The sequence below is a fragment of the Carassius carassius genome, chromosome 26 (assembly GCF_963082965.1).
Source record: "Carassius carassius chromosome 26, fCarCar2.1, whole genome shotgun sequence".
NCBI classification, from domain to species: Eukaryota; Metazoa; Chordata; class Actinopteri; order Cypriniformes; family Cyprinidae; genus Carassius; species Carassius carassius.
In genome coordinates, this window is record NC_081780.1 from 26,179,635 (window position 1) to 26,206,326 (window position 26,692).

Genomic DNA, 26,692 nt, shown 5'->3' on the forward strand with positions numbered 1-26,692 from the left:
GTTAACAGCTTAAGCCATTTGTGGTTTAATGCGTATTGGAGACGTGAACCGTTTTTAAACAATTCAGTTCGATTTGGTGAACTGGTTCAAGAAGATCCGGTTACATCGAATGATTCGTTCGTGATCTGGATATGACAAACTGCTTTGTTTTGAACTCTCTCACAACAGACACGGAAAAGAAGACAATGAGGAAAAAAGTCGTAGTTTTTGCAAATGATTATTATTGCCTCTTCCTTTGACAGTGTGTATTTTACAAACTCTAAATGTATTGTTGTTTTTAGTACTTATATGTCTGAAAATCTAAATAAACATTATGTAGTTGAAAACACTGAAAAGTTGAGACATATGATAGCTCTGAGCGCACCTGTCTCTGGCTCAGCGCCAGCCAACGCACTAAATACATTTGAATCACACAGTTGATCACGTCATGCACTGACCATTCTAATCACACCGTTGTGATCGACTGCAGTAGCATAATTTACAGCAACCCAAACTGCACAATGTCCAAGAGGAAGAAGGGAGGAGAAATTAGAAACTACTTTAGCAAACAGTGCTTTACTGTAAGTGAGGATCTTATTATGGAAGCCTACTGTAAAATCCAGCAATAAAGTATAAGTCTGCTTTATTGTCAATTCTTCAGTACATACATACAGAGAATTGAAATTACATTACTCTCAGACCCCCGGTGCACACAGATAACATTAACATTAAAGCCTAAAAATCTAGATCAAAATATAAAATGTAGATACAACTATACAATAAGGGAATGTTAAAAAAGACATATAATAAAATTTAAAATAAAGTTAAATAAAGCAGCGCAAGGCAAAAGGCAGAGTGCAAATCAATGAAGTGACCCACAGTGCAAATAAAAGGTTTTTTAGTGCAGAAACAAAAGCTTATTAAGTCTGATTAAAGTGACAAAGGGCTCAAGAGAAGTTGTTTATTTTACTGACTGATGAGGTAGTGGAATGATGTCAGTTCCATGGAGAATGGAACTGACTTTATTATAAGTCAACACATAAATCAACCAACACATGCCCTTGGTCATATTCTCGACCTTATATTGTCATTTGGGACACGTATTGATAATGTTAATATTGAAAATGCTTCCTTCTCTGATCACAAGCCGATTGTTTTTAATGTCCCTGCTGTAAGCTCTGGTGTGTTAATTACGCCTATTGGCTACTACTCCCATTTTATAAACTCACTTACTGCTTCTCAGTTTAGTGAATGTTATCTAGCTAATGCTGTTGAATTATCTATCTTAAATGCTGCCGAGTCTTCCTCTGGGCCCGATGAATTGATTACTTTATACATTTTGTTCTAACATTTTAGATGCCATTGCACCCTTCAAACTGAAACAACCAAAGCAAAAATCTCATTACTGGCTTGATGATAATAATCGTTCTCTCAGACAGGCCTGTTGTAAAGCGGAGCGGAAATGGAAGCATGATCTTTTAACTGTGTCCTTTGATATTTTTAAAGACTGTCTGTTCAAGTTTCAGCATGCAGCAAAATTTGCTAGATCAAGGTATTTTTCTGATTTAATTGCCACACATCTTCATAGGCCTAAGATTTTGTTTACCACGATTAATTCAATAATTAATCCGAGTTGCCAATTTCATGGGGAACCCTCAGCTGAACTTTGTGAGAGTTGTTAGAAAAAGTTGTGCCATCACAATTGATCCTGTTTTTTAAATTCAGCAAATTTATTGGAACCTTTCCAATCTGGCTTCACTGCTTATCATAGCACAGAGTCTACTTTGTTAAAGGTATCTAATGACATTTTACTTGCAGTTGATGCTGTTTTAATGCTACTAGATCTTACAGCTGAATTTGATACAGTTGATCATGATGTACTTCTTTGGCGTTTAGAGCATTGGATTGGTATCAAGGGTACTGCCTTACAGTGGTTCACTTCATATCTTAGAGACAGGTCCTTTTCTGTATCATTGGGCACATTTTTCTCTTCTTCAGCTCCTATTATTAGTGGTGTCCCTTAGGGTTCCATTTTGGGCCCGCTCCTTTTTAACTTATATATGCTTCCATTAGGGAATATTATTAGAGGGCACAATGTTTCATTTCATCTATACGCTGATGATACCCAGTTGTATATCCCATTGAAAGCAGCTGATTCCATTCAACAGTTGTTGGACTGTCTTGATGATGTCAAGAAATGGTTAAAAATAACTTTCTCCAAATTAATGAAGCTAAAACTGAAATTATTGTTTTTGGTCCCCCGAAATTGAGAAACGGGCTTATTAAGGAACTTGGCAATCATTTCCCCTCCGTTTCTTCTCAGGTCAGAAACCTAGGTGTCTGGACTCTGAATCATGCTTACCCAAGCAAATAAATTTGGTTGTTAAAAATAGTTTTTATCAGCTACGGATTATTTCTAAACTTAAATCATTCTTGTCGTTTCAAGATTTGGAGAAGGTCATTCATGCTTTTATCACGTCACGTTTAGATTATTGCAACTCCTTGTATTTAGGCCTTCCTCAGTCAACCATTTCTCGCCTCCAGATGGTTCAAAATGCAGCTGCAATGATGTTAACCAGAAAAGGATGTTAATCAAAGAAATTTGACCATGTCACCCCGATCTTAACTTCGCTCCATTGGCTCCCAGTCCATTTCCCAGTCCACTTAGGGGAAGTCGTGGCCTGAAGGTTAGAGAGTTGGACTGGCAATCGAAAGGTTGTGAGTTTGAGTCTCGGGCCGGCAGGAATTGTAGGTGGGGGGAGTGCATGTACGTGTCTCTCTCCACCTTCAATACCCTTGAGCAAGGCACCGAACCCCCAACTGGTCCCTGGGCGCCGCAGCATAAATGGCTGCCCACTGCTCAGGGTGTGTGTTCAGTGTGTGTGTGTGTTCACTGCTCTGTGTGTGTGCACTTTGGATGGGTTAGATGCAAATCACAAATTCTGAGTATGGGTCACCATACTTGGCTGAATGTAACGTCACTTTTGTCACTTTCAGAATTCAGTTTAAAATTATTTTGTTTGTTTTTAAAGCTCTTAATGATCAAGCCCCCTCTTATTTAAAAGATCTTATTATCCCACATTCATCTAGTAGATGCTTAAGGTCTGCTGATCAGTATCTTTTATATGTCCCTCGATCACGTTTAAAAACCAAGGGCGACAGAGCTTTTTCAGTTGCTGCCCCTCGCTTATGGAATCAGCTGCCACTGGATATTCGTCTAGCACCTTCTATTATCATTTTTAAAAAGAGGCTGAAAACATATCTTTTCTCCCAGGCGTTTTAATCTAATCTTAGTACTGTGTTTTTAGTATATTGTCTTCCATGTTGTTTTATTCTTATTTTATATTTGTTTATTATTATTATTATTATATATATTTTTTTAATACTCTGTTCAGCACTTTGGTCAGCTACACTGTTTAAATGTGCTATATAAATAAAATTGACTTACTAGAATGAGGTAGTGAGCAGACCAATGATGCACAAAGTGACTGGTGCATGTCATCGTATGTTAGTGGGGGGGGGGTTCAGTGGTGCCTGGGGCAGAAGAGGGGAGGGGGGGCAATTTCAGGAGTGAGTTCAGCTTCCTGACAGCCTGGTGGATGAAGCTGTCCTTCGACTGCTGGTCCTGGCCTGGAGACTCCACAGTCTCCTCCCTTATGGCAGCAGACTGAAGAAGCTGTGTGACGGGTGTGTGGGATCACCTGCGATGCAGAGGGCTTTGCGGGTGAGACATGTTCCGTAAATGTGCAGGAGGGAGGGGAGAGAGACACCAATGATCTTCTCAGCTGCTTTCACTATGCGTTGCAGAGTCTTTCGGCAGGACGCATTTCAGGCGCCATACCGAACAGTTATGCAGCTCGACAGGATGCTCTCGATGGTGCCTCTGTAGAAGGTGTACATGATGGGGGCTGGGGCTCTGGCTCTCCTCAGTTTGCGGAGGAAGTAGAGACGCTGCTGTGATTTCTTGTGCTGAGTGGAGGGTAGTGGAGATGGCATCATCGGTCGAGCGGTTGGACCGATATGCAAACTGGAAGGGGTCCGGGGGGGGGGGCAGATTTGATGTGGTGCATGACTACCCGTTTAAAGCACTTCATGAGGATTGGAGAAAGTGCAACAGGACGGTAGTCATTGAAGCAGGATCCAGATGGCTTCTTCGGAACTGGAATGATGGTGGTAGTTTTGAAGCATGTGGGAACAACAGCCTGACTCAGTGAGATGTTGGAAATGTTTTGTGAAGACATCAGTGAGTTCTGCTGCACAGTCTCTCAGTACACGCCCAGGGATGTTGTCAGGGCCCGGAGCTTTGCGTGCATTTATCCTGCTGAAGGATCTCCTCACGCTGTCCGGGGTCAGCGTCATCACCTGGTCGCCGGGAGGATGTGGAGTCTTCAGTGCAGTGGTGCTGTTTTGTTGCTCAAAGCGAGCGAAGAAGGTGTTCAGCTCATTTAGCAGAGAGATGTTGTTGTCACAGGTCCGTGCTGGGGGCTTGTAGTCTGTAATGGTCTGTATCCCCTGCCACAGGTTCCGAGTGTCACAGCTGTCGCTGAATTGATGGGTTATCCTCCTGGAGTGCTGTCTCTTAGCCTCTCTGATGCCGCAGGACAGGTTGGCCCTGGCTGTTCTCAGGCCCACCTCATCTCCAGCTCTGAAGGCAGCGTTCCATGTCTTCAGGAGTCTGTAGACCTCCCCTGTCATCCACGGCTTCTGGTTGGCCCGGACAGTGATGGTTTTTGTGACCATTACATCATCAATACACTTGTTGATGTAGGCAGTGACAGTCTCCGAGTACTCCTGGAGGTCAGTGGTGTTATTGCATGTGGCAGCCTGCTTAAACATGTCCCAGTCAGTTGTGTTGAAGCAGTCTTGAAGAACCTATGATGATCCTTCTGGCCACACTTGAATCTGTTTTTGAACTGGTTTGGCGACTTTAATGAGCGGTCTGTATATAGGCATTAGCATGAAAGTGATGTGGTCTGAGGCTCCAAGGTGGGGGGGGGGGGGGGGCTTTGTAAGCTCCTCTCTGTGTGGTGTAAACAAAGTCCAAAATGTTATTACCTCGTGTTGGAAAGTTAAAGTGTTGGTGTATTTTGGAAACACACTCTTTAAGTCAGCATGGTTGAAATCCCCAGCTATGATGAGAAAAGCATCGGGTGTGCTGTCTGCTGCTCACTGATGTGTTGGTACAGTTCATTTAGTACATCATTCCTGTTGCTGTTGATCGGGGGGATGTACACCGAAATGAGCAGTATATTCCCTCGGCAGATAGAACGGCCGGCACTTAATAATCATAAACTCCACCAGGGGTTAGCCTAGCCCGGATGTGGTGGGGGGCATGGTTTAGCGAAGTCTGCAGCGGGAGAGAGAGTCAGGAGACGAGCGATGAGTGAGTGGGTTGGACGGAAACGATCAACACCTGTTTCTTGTTGCAGTAATTGCCGTGGAGAGAGTATAAAACGCCAGGAGAAACGGGAGCAGTTGAGAGAGAGACGGACTGCTGACGTGACCTGAGAACCGGAAGGAGTAACCCCGGAAGTGCTATGCGTTAGAGTATATTGTTGTCAAAGTAAAAGTCACCATTGGTGTTTACAAAGAATATTTATTTTTAAGTTATAATAACCTCGTCAGCAGTCCAGCCGACCCTTGTCCTCTTCCTTTCCTCACACGAACTTACTACACCGGATACCTCCGCGCTTACCCGTCTTCTGCTTCCTCTCACACCGCTTGTGGCGCCTACGCTGTGGGCGAGATGCAGTAGTGGGGGTCGGTGATGGTGAAGGCCTCCGTAGCAGACCGAGATCCCGCAGCTGTTCGTGCACGGAGTTTAACTGTAAAAATGCGGTTCTGCCGACATCGAGCAGAAACTCGCGACTGTATGCGCCCTTACAGACAGGTAGACGCGATGACGACGTACAAAAACACTGCGACTCACAAGACATAAAACACGAAAACACCGTTCTGTCGGGACAGAGAGAAGCCACAGCATGTGGACGCGCCGCCATCATGAGGCACTTATCTTAATATGTTTGCAAAACTAGCTATTCTAGCTGGCTAGCTAGTTAATCAGTCCATCTAATCAACGTTACATTATGATTTAGCTCTCTATTATATAATGAACAATAACAGTTTTCCTGCACATTTTGTAGACTGTTGCTTAGCTGTAGTTGATAGTGAAGCCTACTGTAAGGATTAGGTCTCGGGTTAACATTTTTTCATAATTTTGCATTAGAATCAGCAGCAGCCAGTTGCAACTCAGTTGTATATTAAGATTTTATTTTATCAATTTAAAAAGTGGATCTTACACTTTTTGAGTATTTGACAATTAAAAAAAAGATGTTGCAGACATTGTAGACTGTTGCTTAGTTTATGGTGTCTTATTTGGTTGTGGGTTGTGGGTTAGTATAATCTCACACCAGCTTCAGCAGCAGACGGTTTCCACTGTAAGTGCTGATGGAGAGCAGGAGAAAGAGCAAGAGTTTTGATATTTAAATAGGCTACTTCATTTAAGATTATTTCAACTGTGTTATAAAATGTTTACAAAGTGCATCTTACACATTAAAAATACAAGACATTCATATTTATTGTACAATTACATTTATTTCAATGGGATCTGCAGCAGGCAGTGGTTGGTGCTAGGGCTGATGTCAGGGAGAAAGGGCCAAATCTGAACAATGAGGATGAGGAATCCGAGCATGAAGGCACTGTAGATGAGGAACAAGTAGAATCTGAGGCAGAGCAAATTTACCCTTTGACTGAGCCACATCACCCTCATCCCAAGTTTATTGAGGTGCAGAAGTTGGCCTACAAGATGCTTCAATTTCAGAAGAGCTGGTTCATTGATTTCCCTTGGTTACACTACTGTCCTAGACTGAAAGGAGTTTTGTGCTTTTATTGCACCAAGGCCTTTTCAAAGCAAACATCTTCACTAGCCAAAAATACAGAGCCAACATTTATTTTGAAAGTCTTTAGGAACTGGAGACGGGCTGAGGAGGGTTGTGAGCAACACTCAAGCAGCAAAACACACCACATTGCAGTGACTACGCACATTTATGAGCCAAAATCAAGTAATGCCCAACTATCCAGTGTTTTGGCAACTGCACAAGAGGAGGCCAGGTCAAACTTACTAAAAATATTAAGCTCTGTTAAGTACTTGGCCCAACAAGGACTAGTTTTAAGAGGGAATGGAAATGAATCATTCTTAAGGCAGAGGATGACCCTTCCCTTGGACACTGTTTAAAACGGAACCACAGCTACACCAGCCCTGTCGTTCAAAACAAAATATTAAGTTTAATGAGCAATACCATCATTCGCAACATTGCAGAGGAAATCCAGGCTTTACCAGTGGTCCAATATTCAGTAATAATTGATGGAACACAGAACATAAGTGGCACAGAGCAGGAGTCCATCTGTCTCCGCTATGTTGATTCCGACTTGAAACCACGAGAGGAATTCGTTGGCCTCTGCGAAACTTGTTCCACCACAGATGAGCAAATTTCTAAGATTGTCTCTGATGTGCTACTCCATCTGAACTTACCCCTTTCAGGACTGCGTGGCCAGACCTATGATGGAGCAGCCAATATGTCAGGACATCTGTCGGGAGTACAGGCTCACATCAGAAAAGAACAGCCACTTGCTATTTATGTTCACTGTGGGCCTCCCTGCGTCAACCTAGTCACGCAAGCAGCTTACTCAACCACACCGATTGTGAGGGATGCATTGCAGTGGACCCTTGAGTTGGGCTGCTTGTTTGGACAACCAGGCAAATTTAAGGCCATTTTCAAGTCTGTTGCAAAGTCCACAAGTGGTTCCTACATCACACTCAAACCTTTGTGCCCAACACGTTGGACAGTGCGCACCCCAGCCATTGACGCCATCCTTGGTCAATATGAGGCAGTCTTGGCTGCATTGGAAGAGATGGCTTCGTCCAACACATCCGACACAGCTTCTAGAGCTAATGGCCTTCATGAGCGGTTCCAAAAGGGCACCACTTGACTTCAGGGGAGAGGGAAAACAATTGGAGGCATGTTAAGTGCAATTGACTGTGTGAAAAAACACTTTCAGAGCCAACGAACCGAAGAAGCATTCATCAAAGTCTACACCAGTGCAACTGATCTGGTTACATCTTTGGACATCGAACCAATAAAGAGTCCACATTTACAAAAGCCACAGAGGAGATATGCTGGCCCAGCTGAGCCCTACATTCCATCCACAGATCAGGAGTACTACCGTGTACAGTTCCAAGTCCTTGACATTGTAACAACACAGCTGACAAAGCGGTCTGAACAGGAAGGGCTACAGCACCTGGTCAAGCTGGAGAAAGTTCTACTCTCAGGTCAAGTTGATGACGTGGTTGACCTGTATCCAGAGCTGCAGTTCCAGTCCCTGAAGGTGCAGCTGGCCATGTTCACTGTCAATTACACCTACAAAACCTGCTCAGAAGTGACAGAAATCATGAGAAACATGGTTCCCGAGGTCCGTGGTCTCTTCAGTCAAGTTGAGGCACTTCTGCGTTTGTTGCTTGTTGTTCCTGTCTCATCTGCTGAAGCAGAGAGAAGCTTCAAAGCCTCGAGACGCCTGAAGACCTGGCTGCGCTCTTCAATGTCACAAACCCTACTCAACAGTGTGCCTGTTTGTCATGTTCACAGAGAGAGAATGTATAACTTGGACAAGAAGAAACTGTGTCAAGAATTTGTTCAAGTTACTGATCGGCGCATGCATGTTTTTAGGTAATTTTAGAATCAGTAATAGTTTGTTTTGTTTAAGTTACTTTTTTTGGACAATGTACATTGTTTCTTTCTGTATCTAAACTGCATTGCATGTTTTATTTTGTGCAAATAAACCTTTAACATTTCTTGGTTCACTTGATTTTTTAGAACATTTTAACCAAATGCTTTCGAAAAGTGGTGGGGACCTGTCCCAAGTGTAAATGACACCTATGGTCGTTAATATTTTTGGTGGAAATTTTATTTTTCAGGATTCTTATATAAAAAGGGCAAAGAACAGCACTAACTGTTTGTTTTATCAAAACAAAATTATTTTGAAACATTTTAAATGTAATTTTAAATGCTCTTTTAATTACTTTAGTGTATGATGAGTAAAAATATTAATTTATTTATCTTTTTTTTTCTTTTTTGAATCTTACCACAAATGTTTGAGTGGTATGTTTCCACAAAAATTTTAAGAATGATTTATGAATGTTTCTAATGACAAATATTGCATTCCCAAATACAAATTAAAGCCACTCAAATGCAGCTATCTAGCACTAAAACTGTGAATTAAACATTCATTTTCAGATACTTCATAAATTAATAATTGCCATTTTCTCTCCTTTTTTCAATTTTACTTTTGCTCATTTGGGACTTCAGAAATTATTATTTGAATAAATAAAATGATATAAACTGATTCTAAAAGTTTTTTTTTAAAAGTGTTTTTTTTTTTCAAATTTGCGCTTTGGACTGTACCATTAGTTTGGGGTGTGGCCTTGGACTGTTTCACAAACACTTAACTTAATTGTATCCTACTAAAACAGTGACATTGGAGCACACTAACCATATTAATAATAAACATATTGGCTACTCTTTACAGACAAGCACAATATGAAAGCAATTTGCACTAAATTGCATGTTAATTGTTTTGTGCCCCATTAAAAAAACTAAAGAAAAGCCATGGCTCAATGGATGAAGACAGTGGTATAAATTAATTAATTATTATTATTTATTTTTTATTTAATCTTCCAAAAATCTTAAGGCTGTTAAAACCGTTTAATCTTTTTAAGGCTGTTTTATTTTGTTTAAGCTTTCATTTAGTATTATTTATTTTTATGTTTACATACATTTGTAAATGGTGCTTTGCATGTAATGCCACCTCTTTGTATGCAATATTGACATTCTCTGTACTTTTATCTTTGGTACCTTGGCATTAATAATAATAATAATAAAAAGAACTAATCAATTCTTTTTCTGGCTCAGACAGCGTTGGTTACGCTTATGGGTCTGTCATGTAATAAAGGAACGACTTGAAAACACCAAAGACTCATAAAATGAACTAATCAGGTGAATTAGACTAATTCTAGTACAGTACAGATTTTAAATTCTTTTAGTTTTTATTTATGTTCTCTTTGTTCTGTTGTGAATATATGTCTATATGTTTATCAAAAATCACACAATTAAACTGTTTACTTTTCTAACATTAACAAAACTGAATCATGGTCTGTCTACATAAAACTATACTTAAAAGTCTTATCTGAGACTGTGGTTAAGAAAAGGACCAGTAGATAGAATGTTTGCATGATTGCTAAAAAAAAAAAAAAAAAAAAAAAAAAAAAAACATGCCCCCTTTTCCCTTTATATGATTTACAAAAATCTATATTTTAAAAATAAGTTCAAAAGACATAATCAGAGATAAATGAGACTTTTTATTGTCATCATCAGTCAAACAGTCATCAGTTTGGACTCTGGAGGAGAAGAAATCTTATTAAACACCAAAAATAAATGTGACTGCCATTTTGAGCAAGTATTACATTTGTATAAATGTTTAAGGCAACATCAAATGAGCATGTTCATAATTACTGTGAGAGTCCAGTCACAATAATGAAAATATTTGTGTCATTCTTTATCAAAAAGAATCTTAGTGTGTGTAAATGATAAAGAATATAACTATATATATATATGTATATATATAAATATATAACTATATATATATATATATATATATATATATATATATAACTATATCTTACCATCCAGTAATGATTGTGTAAGAGAACAGTTTAGTTGTAGGTCACGTGCATTAGTAAACATTATATTTCTTCCTGCACATCTTTATATCGCCCTGTTTGACCACAATCCAGTCTCTTATTTCAGAGAAACACTTGCATTAGTAAACATTATATTTCCTCCTGCACATCTTTATATCGCCCTGTTTGACCACAATCCAGTCTCTTATTTCCGAGAAACACTCGATATTTATGACGTGTGTTTTATATATGAGGTGACTTCAAGGACGAGGGCTGCGCGCAGCCCGACATGAGCCAATCACAGCCGTTTTAGAGTCAGAATGGACCAATCACAGCAGGGATGCTGCTTGTCATTTGATCGTATAGGTGTTCACAGGTAAATTGAAACCAAAAGAACCAGTTCCTCATCAGTTAAGATCGCTGTAAACACAAGCTTACAACTTCTGTCTCAATAATCGGTAAGTCCAGCATTTTCTTCTCATGATATGATGCACGTCGTATAAATGTAACAATATTAGATGTGTGCGTGTGTTTAAGTCGAGTCGAAGAGTCAATTCATGAATAGTTTATCATTACATGTATTTATTACAAATTGATACGAATTCGAATCTATAATGAGTCACATCGAAGTCCACTGTTATGGTTTCGGATATGTTCACAAACAAGGCCTATTATTTGTTTCATATTAACATTATATAGTACAGTAAATGAAGTGGGAAAGAGTGGGGACGGAATTAAACGACATTAATGCTGAACGAAAAATAATATCCACATTATTTTCCCCTTTAGATTGGACGCGGCTATTTATAATTTATTTATCTATTTTTAGCTATACAAAACAGCTCGTTTCGCTCTTTGATATGCAAATAGTTGTTTCTTACGATATTATTTATATATATTTTCTTAATTATAAACACACTGTTTTGTTTAGGCCTAACACGCACTTTGTTATTCTTCCCATTAACTCTCGACGAACAGCGACGAAAACCGCTTACTTCCTCTTTCAAAAGAACAAGGTCGATGTAGGCAGTCCCACAGGATTATATTTGTGCCATTTCTTGTGTTGGTTTGCAGTGAAAATATACCAGACAACAATCTTCTAGCATTTTTTTAATTATTTTTCTGACATCAAGAACCACAAGATGGTTCTGTAGTTTATAAAAACAGACTGATAATAGCTCATGTTTTGTGCTCTGTTTTTATGATTTTATATACAGATATGAGTGGTGCAGGCACGTCACACCTGTTTATCAATTTGCACTGGCTTCCAATAGCTGCTCGTATAAAATTCAAGGCATGGATGTTTGCCTACAAAACTACCACTGGCTCTGCACCCATTTACCTAAATGTGTTACTTCAGACTTATGTGCCCTCTAGAAGCTTGCGTTCTGCAAGTGAACGTCGCTTGATTGTTCATCCCAAAGAAGCACAAAGTCACTTTTACAGACTTTTAAATTAAATGTTCCTCCTGGTGGAATGACCTCCCCAACTCAATCCGAGCAGCTGAGTCCTCAGCCATCTTCAAGAATCGGCTTAAAACACATCTCTTCCATCTTTATTTGACCCTCGAACTTTAACACTATTTAATTCTATTCTTAAAAAAAAAAAATCCAACTAGCTTTCTGTTCTTTTTTCTATTCTATCCATTTTCTATTTATTCATATTTAAAAGCCCTTGCTATGTGTACTGCATTTAAGCACTTGTATATCATTGCTCTTTTGTTGTGTTTGATTGCTTCCATTGTCCTCATTTGGAAGTCGCTTTGGATAAGTGTCTGCTAAATGACTAAACGTATGTAAATGTAATGTGAAACCCTTCGATTGCGAGTCCAACTCTCTAACCATTAGGCCACGACTTCCCCCATGTTTTTGTTTATTAACAAAAATAATTAGTTGAAATGTGCAGCATTTTGTCCAAGCAATAATTAAGACAACTTCTCATTTATAATTTGTATCATGTCAGTATTGAGATTCTTATTGCATCATGAGTTGAGTGGATCTTTACATTCCTACAAAACAAGTAAATACTGTTTGACTTCTGCTGTTTCATAAGCGCCACCTACTGTCTGAAAGTGAATTTACATTTTTATTCAGCGTCTCCTTCACTCATTTTGTCTTGTTCCTCGTCCAGCCACTTTTATGGAAGATTTTGGAAGATATTACACTACGTTTGACTACCTTCATAAAAAATCTTTGCATTATGTTTGTGTGTTGTTAACTAACATGGTATACATAAATGGATTTAATAAATTGTTAATAAATGTATCTATAATTGCAGCCAGGTCACTTTTGTAGATGTCTTCAGAAAGGAGAATCTGCTAAATACCTTAAATCTAAATTAGGTATATAAATGTAAACATGTATTGTGTGTTATATACGATTGAAATATATTATCACAATCGTTTACATGTTTTGATTAACTCTGGTTTGGTACAGGTCAGTTTGAGATTCAGACACCAGAATGTCCAGCACAGTCATACCCATGAACTCCTCAACGTTCATCATCCAGTTTCAACCACCGACACAAACAATACCTGTTACCACGGTGACAAATGCTCCTGTGCCTGTCTATGTACAACAGGTGGCGGGAGTTTCACCTCTTCGTGGACTTCAGGCATTTCTGAAAGGCCAACCGAAAGCCCTTGGGGTGAGAAAAGTCTCATGAACCCAGATAATTGACTTTTATTTTGAATGTTTTGAATAGATTTTAAATGAGTAGACCACACACTAACAAAGCATATTTTTTATTGAAGAACGTGACATGCAACATTCATACAAATTAGTTCCACACTTGCAGAATATATATATATATATGACACATTTCTTGTACAATCATAAGTACATAACTACAGCTGCCATAAATTGATATTGTATATTTAAATTGTTCCCCTTTATGAAATAATCTTGTCACACTCTACATTCTCACACTTTCTGCATTATTTTTGTCCCTCACAGACGGTTCAGATAATGATTGGTGTGCTGACTTTCCTGTTTGGCATTGTGTGTACCGTTTTTGCACAGTCCATCTTTGTTATCACTGGTCTTCCTTACTGGGGATCTCTCCTGGTAAGAAATTATTATACAATCAAATTCAAGTCTTTTGTGATACAAGCTACATATTCCAAAGCAAGAATTCATTTTTGCCTTTTTCTCTTCCCAGTACATTATAGCAGGCGCACTCTGCATTTCTGCAGAAAATAAAATTAATTCAGCTTCCAGTTTGTGTTTGGTATGTATCCAGCAGTTATTACTTTTAAGGGTCTAAGCCAGCAGTTCTCAATTCCAGTCTCGGTGACCCACCGCTCTGCATATTTTGCACGCATCTCTTATTTAACACTCAATAGAAGAGAGCTCCACATGTTCCTCTTGTCAGGGTCCCTGAGAAGGGAAATCCTTTGAAGTTTATTTTACTTTGGAACATTCATTCACGGATTTGCACTGCAGCGTCTTCACACACAGACAAAACTTACTAGAGAAGTGTGAAATAATATACCTTTGTAAATAAATACCATTGAAATTCACGCCTCGCACACTTTAATGTACTTTAAATGGAACGGAGACATTCCCTTTGAACTGGAATCATGGTAGTATGATCTGTGATGTCCACTACGCAGGGCAATTACAGTCGAATTGAAGTGATAAGAGATACATACAAAATGTGCAGAGCGGTGGTGAGCGAGCCGAGGACTGGAATTGAGAAACCACCATTATTAATCTTCTGTGGTGGATGTCATAACATAATATGACTTGTCTACATAAAAACACTACTAGCCAATCGAGTTTCAAGAAGTAATAACGTCAAATCTGAGGGCCTGGGGAAATATTTGAGTGGATGATGGTGTAAGATGTATATTGTGTAGCTCCTGAGATTTTTCACACAGTATTCATTAAAACGAGACATCGACAATACCAGCATTCCCCGCGAGCATTTTGAGATCTGTTGAGTGTATTCTTAACCACCTCTGATTGGCCATTGTGTTCCTCCTATCAGAGGATCCATCTATGAGCAGATACAATCGGGAATTTTGTGAATTTTTTTTTTTTTGAATTTTGCTTAAAACATTACAATTATCTGCGAGTGGGGTATGAAAAAGAATCTTGTTTTAAGAAAAAAAATTCTTACCCAGCTGCCAGATACTTTTAATTGTTGTAGGCAAAATTCAAATTATCTCATATAATATATAATAATCAGAGGAAATTTCCCCACCAAGGAATCAAGACTAAATATCATAATGTTGCTAGTTAATAGTAAATTAACTAGCAAATGCATCTCGATTTAAGAATGTTTAGATATTTTGACTAGAAACAAGACAAAAATACTACATAAGATAAGCCTTTTTTGCAGCGTAACATCCAAATCTTTTCAGTGTCACATACTCTGAATGGGAGCTTGGCCCAGGATCTAGATATTCTGTTGTTGGATGCAGAAAAGGCATTCGATGTAACTATGGATTAATTAAATAAATCAACTATTTACAGTAAAAAGTTATACAGTATATATATATATGCAGTATATACAGTATTTGTGTGTGTGTGTGTGTATATATATATATACAAAGAGAGGAAGTGTTTTTTTTTCTACAGGTGGTTTGTCCAGTCCACTCAGCTGTGTGTAGTACACTCAGGATTGCACAATGTTTTCCTTGAAACATGGAAAGTTTATAAGAAAGTGTCCTCTATATATACATGCACCAGACAACTTCTTATAAACACTCCATGTTTCAAGTAAAACATTGTGCAATTCTGAGTGTGCTACACACAGCTGAGTGGGCTGGACAAATGTATAGTCAATTATTTATAGGATATGAACCACTTCAGATAGTTAGCTATGTAGGTCTAAACACTGTTCTGATGTCTAGTGTTGTATGTTTATATTATGTTTATGTAGCACCGTGGTCCTGCGAGACACGGCATTTAGTTCCACAGTATGTCCACACATGTAGCAGAATGACAACAAAGCTCAACTTGAACTATATATAACAGTAAGGGGAAGGATTTGAAGTTGTCTTCTTTAACAGTGTATTTAACAGTATATTTGCTGTTAACAAAAAAATAATAATAATTAAGTGAAGACAGACTGGACAGTCATTTGTGCCTGGACCTTGCATTTTTATTTATTCATTCATGTCAATTAGAGTATTTTTTATAATTTATATATTTTGTATATAAGTGTACGTGACATGTTAACAACGTTTTAAAGTTCTTGCTAATTCCTAAATCTTTTCTTCTGTCTACAGGTGAATGCTTCACTTGTAATGAACATTTTCAGTACTTTAACCGCAGTCATCGCCATTATTTTCACTTCAATAGATTTGGCTTCAGGACCAATGTTCAGTTACAGTTACTGCAGTGATAATGACTGTTATTATTTAGAGACAAGGTATAAGGTATGTCATAAAATTTTATGTACACATTTCATTTCATATTGTGTCTAAATGGAAATGAAACTTTTATTTAGTAATTACAGTAAGATCACTGTGTGGTCAGTACACAAGCCTTCTTCTGCACTCATCTGTTCACTCTTTTTATCTGGCATTTCAGTAGTTTATAGATCATTTACAATGCAAGAAGTCATTCGCAGTATATGTTTATACTAAACTCAGTCCAGTTTGACCTATAAGAGCCTGATTTATTAGCAGTTTGTGGCAGTGCAAACCATCTTTAACCGTTTAAACTACTGTCAAGACATGCAGCGAAACATCAGCGAAAGGGACACAGTTATATTTATGACCTCTGTTATATTTGCAATTGTACAGTTTTCCTTTTTATTTGCATTAAATTGCACTGGTCATTATGGAAATGAGATGCTGTGCCTGTTTTCTTTAATGTGCTCTTTGTCAGTGGATCACACAAAGAACATTTCACTCTCACCGACACTTTTATGGGATTGTGTTCTCACGCTAATTTGCCGTTTAGAAAATCTGTTATATTACTATATCAACCTCAAGGATAGTAGATGATTGACTGCTGAGCATTCAGTGTACCAGTGTGAGTACCGTATTTTCCAGACTATAAGTTGCACTTTTTTTCATAGTTTGGCTGGTTCTGCGACTTAAAGTCAGGTGCGACTTATTTATCAAAATTAATTTGACATGAACCGAGAGAAATGAACCAAGAGAAAACATTACCGTCTACAGCCACGAGAGGGTGCTCAGTGCTCTTGTAGTCTACACTGAGCAACATAGAGCGCCCTCTCGCGGCTCTAGACGGTAATGTTTTCTCTTGGTTCTAAATAAATGCGACTTATAGTCCGGTGCGACTTATATACAACCCCTTCTGGTCCCATTCTTGCCTTATATAGATTTCCAGCTGCTGAAGAGTTCGTGGGCGTCTTTGACGTATTTTTCGTTTAATGATGCGCCAAATGTTCTCTCTAGGTGAAAGATCTGGACTGCAGGCAGGCCAGGTTAGCACCCGGACTCTTCTACGACGAAGCCATGCTGTTGTTATAGCTGCAGTATGTGGTTTTGCATTGTCCTGCTGAAATAAACAAGGCCTTCCCTGAAATAGACGTTGTTTGGAGGGAAGCATATGTTGCTCTAAAACCTTTATATACCTTTCAGCATTCACAGAGCCTTCCAAAACATGCAAGCTGCCCATACCGTATGCACTTATGCACCCCCATACCATCAGAGATGCTGGCTTTTGAACTGAACGCTGATAACATGCTGGAAGGTCTCCCTCCTCTTTAGCCCGGAGGACACGGCGTCCGTGATTTCCAACAAGAATGTCAAATTTGGACTCGTCTGACCATAAAACACTATTCCACTTTGAAATAGTCCATTTTAAATGAGCCTTGGCCCACAGGACACGACGGCGCTTCTGGACCATGTTCAAATATGGCTTCCTTTTTGCATGATAGAGCTTTAGTTGGCATCTGCTGATGGCACGGCGGATTGTGTTTACCGACAGTGGTTTCTGAAAGTATTCCTGGACCCATTTAGTAATGTCATTGACACAATCATGCCGATGAGTGATGCAGTGTCGTCTGAGAGCCCGAAGACCACAGGCATCCAATAAAGGTCTCCGGCCTTGTCCCTTACGCACAGAGATTTCTCCAGTTTCTCTGAATCTTTTGATGATGTTATGCACTGTAGATGATGAGATGTGCAAAGCCTTTGCAATTTGACGTTGAGGAACATTGTTTTTAAAGTTTTCCACAATTTTTTTACGCAGTCTTTCACAGATTGGAGAGCCTCTGCCCATCTTTACTTCTGAGAGACTCTGCTTCTCTAAGACAAAGCTTTTATAGCTAATCATGTTACAGACCTGATATCAATTAACTTAATTAATCACTAGATGTTCTCCCAGCTGAATCTTTTCAAAACTGCTTGCTTTTTTAGCCATTTGTTGCCCCCGTGCCAACTTTTTTGAGACCTGTAGCAGGCATTAAATTTTAAATGAGCTAATTAAGTGGATAAAAGTGTAAAATTTCTCAGTTTAAACATTTGCTACGTTATCTATGTTCTATTGTGAATAAAATATTGGCTGATGTGATTTGAAATTCCTTTAGTTTTCATTTTATTAAAATTTAAAAAACGTCCCAACTTTTCCGGAATTCGGGTTGTATGTTTTTTTCCTCATCATTACGTATTTTTGGACTGATGCGACTTATACTCAGGTGTGACTTATAGTCCGAAAAATACGGTAGTAATTATCATTTGTTTTGTAACAATTATTTGTGCTCATTTTGATTTTTTTTTCCTCAGACTCTCTTCAGGGGAATCAGTGGTGTATTGTTGGTATTCTCCTTGCTTGAGTTTATCATCTCCATCTGTCTGTCAGGATTTGCCTGTAAAGCTAGCACCTGCTGTTGTCCTTCTCCGGTGAGTAATGAGGCAAATCATGAGTTCTCAAACATTTTGTGTGTGTGTGTGTGTCTCCGGCACCGTGCCGGTTCTCTGGCGTGTGGCGTCTGGGGAACACATTTACATTTAAAACATCTACATTTAAAAACATGTTCAAGTTCAAGTTCGCCTACCAATGTATGAGAGGTACAAAGCTTTCAATCTCAACCAATCAGAAGTTTCTGTTCTTATAAACACAAGATCAGTGTTGCCATGTTAGGACTGTTGCTGCAGGTTGTTTTTCATGTCTGCGGGGATGAAGTGACCCCAATAACATGATATTAACACGTATACGCGTTATGAGGCATTTTCTCCTGATAACCCCGAAAAGAACTTAAATTACACTTTCAGTTTTGATCGTACAGATAAGAGCAATACATCAATTGAATCTGTAAAGGGTTTACTTTTTTCTTTGTATACAGACATAATAACAACAAAACTTTGTGCATTTATAAAATAAAGATAACAAACAAGGTGTGCTGTCTGCAGCCTTTGTCTGCGCTGATCTTCATTTACAAACACGTCATTAAAATGAACTGTAACTCCGTGAATACTCAACGAAGAGACATGAGAGAGATATCTATAGAAAGCTTGACATGTCTACTTTTAAACTAAACAAGTTCCGCCGAAAAAACAGATATTCTGTGATAAAGTAGTCCATATGAAAACAACACGATGTCTTTTTTTCACGTCTCCCTTCATTATATCTAATGTGACCACGTCCCCGTGCCGAACGCGCTATTCAGATTCAAACTGAAGCGCGCGGCTTGAATACGCCCACACAACAAAAGACAACGCAACATGCCTATTCAAGTTTTTTTATTTTACTGTTTGCTTCGCGATGAGAGGAATAAGACATAATTCACCCCAAAAAGATGTCATGTGGTTGAGGATTTCAGATTTGGATTTCCTCAGGAAAAGAAAGAATGAAGCACTTTATTCAGCAGAGATCATAAACATGAGTAAGTCTCTTTTTATTCATTTATATACTTGTACTAGTTTTCACATAACGTGTAAACATTTTACTAGACTTTTTTTTTACTATAATTCCTGACTAAATGTATAATCAGGTGAAACATTATGAAGTTTCAATAACAATATACAATACTATACTATTCAAAAGCTTGATGTAAATAATATAAATGTAACTGTAACAAATGTAACTAACAATACTGTTCTTTCAATTTATCTCCCCTAAAAAACCTGAAAAAAATCCTCAACTCTTTTCAACATTAATAAAAATAATGATAATAATAACAATATTTTTTTTTTTGTAGAAAATCAGATTGTTAAAAGGATTTCTGAAGGATTGTGTCACTGGAGTAATGATGCAAAAAATTCAGCTTTGAAAGTCAGCTTTGATTGTTCGTAATAAACTGTTTAACTGCACTCGCAAGTGAATATTAAATTATGTTGTGGGATAATTAAACATATTCTAAATAAACTACAAACATAAAATTATATAGATTTATTTTGTCCTCACATTCTTTCTTGTAACTCCTTCCTCTCAGTGGCACAGATGACTGAAAGGCTCATTATGCAGCTCATTATGAGGGCCTTTGTCTTCTCAGGTGTAAATCACAATGATATTCATGATAGTTGATGCCTACTCGCATATGACTTTTACCAACAAAAAGTATCTTAGAAAATTGAAATCAATATACTGTTTTCTGTGAGTGAGTAAACAAGATGATTTTCACATCATTTAGAAAGAAAAATTCTAGGCTACAAGCTCCAGTTCTCAAAAATCCCGGGAACCATTGTTCTTTATGTGTTTTATGGCCTTATTCAAGTGATTTAACATTTTTAGTTTTTCAATAACCACGCATAAAAAATGTTTTTCTCAAAAACACAATCATGTACATACATGCTGCTCACATATTATTACAGCCCAGTTTGTGCTGATTACAGTGAGATTAGACTTTAGCCATTTAGATGTTTATAAGAAACTGAAAAAAGCACAAATGTCAGGGCATGACAAAACTCCCCGAATCCCCCCCCCCCGTGAAATGCGACTAGGAAATTTTTGAGTAGCAATTGGGTGGGTTTTGTTGTGAAAACCTGGCAACCCTGCTTGAGACGCGCATTAGCTGATGAAAGGAAAAGAAGCCTGGGTCTAAAGCGCGACCACAATGAAAAAGATCTGAAGCTCAATAGTCAAAGATTTCCATCTAGCGTCATATTTACAAAGAAAAGCTATTAAAAAGAAGCAGAGCGTTGTAAACAGCTCAGAGTAATAATGTCATCTCCTTAAGAATAATATGATTGCCAGAACAAATTTACTGGGATTTTTGAAAAGGCCCTGTTCAAACGTGATCCTGAGAATACATATTATAGGCATGTTACATTATGGGTTTAATGGTGTTGTTCAATAAAACCATGCACTTGATTTGGAAACATTATTTGAGGCCAATTATTATTGCATCATCATTACTTTATATATAAATATAGTCATATTAAAGCCTGTTTTTCCACCAAGTGCTATATGTATTACTAAAAAATACAGTTTTTTAAAAAACTGTATTTAAAAAAATCTGTTTACTTGATGAGTTAAGCACTAGATTAGTTAAAACATTTCAAAATACAACTGCATTGTTTTACTTTTCTGATTGAAGGACAAATATTTTGTCATTTGAAAAGTTCCTAGACCATTAAAACGTTGTCTCTTTCTTTTGAACCAAATATGAGTATGAAGTCATAGTATTGAGAAATCTGGAACTGCTTGTGTGGAGAGACTGTTTATGATTTATTGAGATTATAAAACAATGAGTGAGTGGATTTTTACCATTATAGGCTGGTTGTGTTCACACGACTGTGTTCAAATGCAAAAGGTAAAATAGGCTTTGTAGTTCATGCCTGTTTCAGAATTGATGGAAAAAAACATTCTTAGCAAAAAGATGCCAGTGGACAGCTGCTCGAATACCGTTTCCAATGAATATGTGCGTGTTAGGCACCAGTGCGATCAAATTCTCAACTTTTGGTCAAACGGTAAAGACATAATTCAAAAATACAAATTGTATATATATAGGCCTATATATAGGTTAATGACTGTTTATTAAAAAATAGCATGCATAAGATACCCTGTGTAAAGGTCACTCTGGTTGTCCACCTACTGTAGGGGAACAAACAAGACGTGCAGTGCTGGGGGTACTTCATGGAGAGGTTTGAGAACCCCTGGTCTTAAACATAACATGTACCTTACACCCTGTTTTGACAGTTAATACGGCACGTTAATCTTCTTCTAGCATGTTCTATACCCTATCTATGTCGGTTAACAGGGTGGATAAATTTCTACATGTGAAATATTTGGTCAGGTGTTCTTAGGTTATACTTGAACTTAAGGCCCGAGTTCAACCTGTGTGTTTTCTGATAGATACACATTTTATCCTCCTGATAGAACAAAAAAATAATAATCCAACAAACCTGGTCATTTCAAAATATTCCACCTCGCACCTCATACTCAGCATATTAGAACCACAAAATGAGTTTAAGGATTCATTTGGTTTAATAAAATTTCTGATTTTACTGTATGGTCACAAATGCAAACCTATACTGATGCATGTCTGCCATCTCGCAGTAACAATTATTAAAACATTACATGCACATTTTTTTTCCCCCAAAGGTGCAGTTTGTCCCTCAGGTTCTACCACCACAGCCCTCTGATTTCAGGCCCATTCAATTCCATGTTCTTAACAGCTCGGAGGTATGAGAAACTTGTAAACCCAGTTTAGTTGCAATTTGAGTAAATTTTATGTATATATTAATTTAGTAATTTTGAAGTCACTGGGTAATTGGTTCAATAATTGTTACATAATATTTTCAATAAAAAAGTATTCATTAATCTGATCATATAGTGTGTTTTTTTTTCTTGTAGATACCTGTGGCCAACAGCTCTTCCATTCATCACCAGCCTGCAGAAGCTCCTCCACAATACAGTGAATTCAAATAAAAATGTTCCCCTTATGAAAATATAATGCAATACATTAAATCTCCATATATGGGAAACTAGTGCTTATATTTTTCAATATACTGCAATACATTCATGGAACATGTATGGCTACACATATAATATGCATATTATATACTGATGCATATTAAAAAATATTTTTTTATTTGTAACAGCTTTACTGAAACACTCAATTTCTTATATATATATATATATATATATTAGAAAAGTGTTAACTGGATACAAATGTTAAAAGCTTTTGATTTTTTTATTATTGGATGTATTAAAATAATGGTGGGTGGAAAATTAAAATTGATATTTATAACTATCTCAGTATACATTAATATTTTTCAAATGTATATCTACACATTATGAAGAATATTATTGAATACATACATAGAATGCAGCCATTCTTTATGTAAACGTTAAAAAATTTAATACACTGATATTTTCTAAATATATTTTCTTTGCAATGGGTTTTCTCACTGTCCATTATCTCTAAAGTCCTCTCATTAGAAAAGAGAACATGAAAGCAAATAAAGAAATCACTTGTTCAGATAATAATTGCAGTTTTCACATAAGTCACATAAGCAAAAAAGATATCTATTCAAAACTTGAAACTGTTTCATGATTTTCTTCAAGTTATGTCAAGAATGCTGCAATTATTTATTGATTCTCTCCATTTCTTTTTTTTAAATAAATGTTTCTTTTTAAAAATCTGAAACTGTGGTCATAATCCGGTGTGGGCTTTGCTTTGCTATTCTTCATGCTCTCTCTTGCTCCTTTCATCTCATACAGTCCGAACTGTGGTCAATATGACACATCATTGGTGTAACAATAAAAAACACATTTTTCTCCTTCAGTGGACTCACCTTGGCTCTCTCAAAGAAAGAACCCCTTTTTGTAGAGAGTCCCTTTCCAGTGAACCTCAGTACATTATACAATATTTGCTTTTTATTTGGCCATGGTTGATCCTACAGCAGAGTTCACCATGGAAAGGAGTGGAGTTCTTTAGCACCAATGGTGGTGCAAAAAAGAACCCTGAATGTGGGTATGCTTGCAGTAGCTGGTGGTTCCTGGCAAGTATTTGGCCTACATTTTTTAAATGTTGTGTCTTGCACACATCTTTTAAAATACTAATGTTTTTGAAACGTATTGTCCAAAGTGGACCAAGTTTCAATATTTATTTATTCTTTTATCCAAAGCAACTTGAAACAGTTCAATTAAGTTATTTAGCAGACGCCTTTATCCAAAGCAACTTGAAACAAAACCTAAAAACTTTATAAATACTACCTATACACATTTTAGAAAATAATTAAATAAAAATGACAAATGCATACAACAAAATAAAATAAAAACATTTAAATGAAAAACTAAAAATAAAGCTAAAAACATTAAAGAACAAAAGGTATGAGTATAATAATGATTGTAACATAACACTAAGCCAAACACCAAAAAAACAACTACATATATGTGAATGTACAACCACACACACACACACACACACACACACACACACACATACACATACACACACACAGTGGGTACGGAAAGTATTCAGACCCCCTTAAATTTTTCACTCTTTGTTATATTGCAGCCATTTGCTAAAATCATTTAACTCAGGTGCTGTCCATTTCTTCTGATCATCCTTGAGATGGTTCTACACCCTCATTTGAGTCCAGCTGTGTTTGATTATACTGATTGGACTTGATTAGGAAAGCCACACAGCTGTCTATATAATGATTATTTGACCCTGCAACTTTAACACTCACTATTCTAATTCTATTCTTTAAAAAAATCTAACTATCTTTCTAATCTTTTTATATTCTATTTTCTTTTCATTAATTATGCAATTGTATGTGTGTGTGTATGTGTAAAGACCTCTAACACTAGCTTGCTCTATTCTTTTTTTATTCTATCTGTTTTCTTTATATTATTTAAAATCCCATGCTAGGTGTACTGTGTTAACCTAACTGAGACTTGTTATAGCACTTATATATCATTGCTCTTTTTGCTGTTTTTGATTGCTTCCACTGTCCTCATCTGTAAGTCGCTTTGAATAAAAGCGTCTGCTAAATGACTAAATGTAAATGAGAATCATGAGGTCAAAGGAACTGCCTGAAGAGCTCAGAGACAGAATTGTATCACCAGTACACTGAACCGAGAAGCTTTTCTGAGAACCGAGGAGCGGATGATACTGCGCATGTGTGATTCAGCGTGAAGCATACCGACACACAGAGCGTCTGAACCGAACTGATTCTTTTGGTGATTGATTCTGAACTGATTCTGTGCTAATGTTATGATCTTTGTCCACTGGAATGCTATCGCTTTTAATTTAAAACGGGTTATTTAAAACAATTACTTATCAAACAGATGGAATTAGAAATAAAGGCCTGCCCCTAATAAAAGCCTGCTTCAAATAAAAGCCTGTTACCTTCTGCAGTTCAGGTAAATAAAGGCCCCAGCTTTTATTTGAGGAATTATGGTAGCTTATATAAATTTTGCCAATCAGGAACTTTGTGACAATAGCCTACCATGGTTTTTTGTTTTTCTTTTCTCTAATTCAACGTTGTTAGTTATAGGAGGGATGATAGTACAGTTATAGCTCGATTGAGAATTGAACACTGCTCCCAATAAATCACTCCAGATGACAAGAAGACATGAATATGGTCAATGTAACCCACCCAGCAAAAACTTGTTGAAAAGGTGTCAATGGCAGACGTCTAAACAAAGTTAAAATTTAGTTGAAAGGTGAAAAAACATATTTTTCAAGTTTCACTGTTTTTTTAAATGTAAAATCATTTTCTGTTTCTGTTTTTAAATTCAAATTAAATAAGTACATTATTAAATCATTTTAAAAGTTATAAAAATTGCTTGTTTTGTTTTTATTATTTTTCTTCATGATTATTTTACTTTCTTTTATGTAAAGCACTTTGAATTACCATTGTGTACGAAATGTGCTATATAAATAAACTTGCCTTGCCTTGGTGCGACCACTACGTTACCCCACCTCATAAGCGCTGCTATTTCTGTTGCATATGAAAAACATCAAACATCAAGTGAAAGAAAATCTAGTGAAAATCCGCTACTCATTTGAGCTGCACAGCGCGGACCATTTATAAGCTTGGATCAGTGAAGCACAAACAAACTTCTCTGAGCTAACAAAAGGTTTACTCGGGAACAATGTTACTGCACAGTGCTGGTTAAGATTGCCGTAAGCTCTAGTGAGAAGCATTCAAATTCTGCACAGAAATCTGTTATAAATAGTTCAAACAGCGCAGACGTTTTACAAATGAGAACAATAGAAGTAATCAGACCAACAACAGTATGCAAATGCCATGACAAGTCTCAGTTAGTCTAGCAACGGAACAGTGGTATGACATACAGCCAAGTATGGTGACCCATACTCAGAATTTGTGCTCTGCATTTAACCCATCCGAAGTGCACACACAGCAGTGAACACACACACACTGTGAACACATACCCAGAGCAGTGGGGAGCCATTTATGCTGCGGCACCCGGGGTTCAGTGCCTTGCTCAGTTGTGGTATTGCCAGCCCGAGACTCAAACCCACAACTCTAGGGTTAACCACTAGGCCACGACTTCCCCACATAGCTATGGGTTTTTTTCTTCCAAGAATAGAATAGGAAATAATAGAAAATAAAAGTTAAGTAATGGGTCTTATAATAATAACTGTCTTTTGTAATCAATGGAAGAAGGAATACCAGTCTGTAGTTTTTTAAAAGTGCTGGATTTAGAGGTGGTTTCTTAAGCAGTGGGCTTCAGCACTTACTATAAGGGGACATAGTGAGCATTGATGGTTCCTGGTTTTTACTGCTTTTTTAGGGAGCAAACATTTCAGTACATTGTAATATATATATATATATATATATATATATTTGATTGAGACAGCCCTTAACCACTGACTACTAAGCAAGGAACCTGAATGATAAACACCCAGAGTTTAGGTCCACACCTGATTACACTCCCCTGTTTGTGACTTTATTATTCGTAAAAACTGAAGACCATGATTAATGTGTTCAGGTGCACTGCAGGTTGGAGCAAAACTCTACATGTAAGTGGAACTTGATGGACAATGTTGAGATCTCCTGCAATATGTTCTGAACACGACACTTCAAAGAAGCAGGATGACTTCTAGATTGATGACTTACAACACTGGTGTCCAGTC

General features: G+C 37.5%; 2 protein-coding genes across 3 annotated transcripts in view; one reads left to right on the forward strand and one right to left on the reverse strand.

Annotated features, from left to right (window-relative positions):
- LOC132106048 (gastrula zinc finger protein XlCGF57.1-like) overlaps positions 1–26,692 on the reverse strand; it is a 431,800-nt gene that overhangs the window by 334,517 nt on the left and 70,591 nt on the right. The gene's annotated exons all lie outside the window — the stretch shown is intronic.
- LOC132106132 (membrane-spanning 4-domains subfamily A member 4A-like) lies at positions 11,061–23,227 on the forward strand. Its single transcript, XM_059511778.1, has 9 exons — positions 11,061–11,169; positions 13,147–13,357; positions 13,666–13,776; positions 13,871–13,939; positions 15,948–16,097; positions 18,420–18,536; positions 22,180–22,260; positions 22,432–22,608; positions 22,729–23,227. The coding sequence occupies exons 2-8, from the start codon at positions 13,172–13,174 to the stop codon at positions 22,504–22,506; spliced, it is 789 nt and encodes a 262-aa protein (XP_059367761.1). The 5' UTR covers positions 11,061–11,169; positions 13,147–13,171; the 3' UTR covers positions 22,507–22,608; positions 22,729–23,227.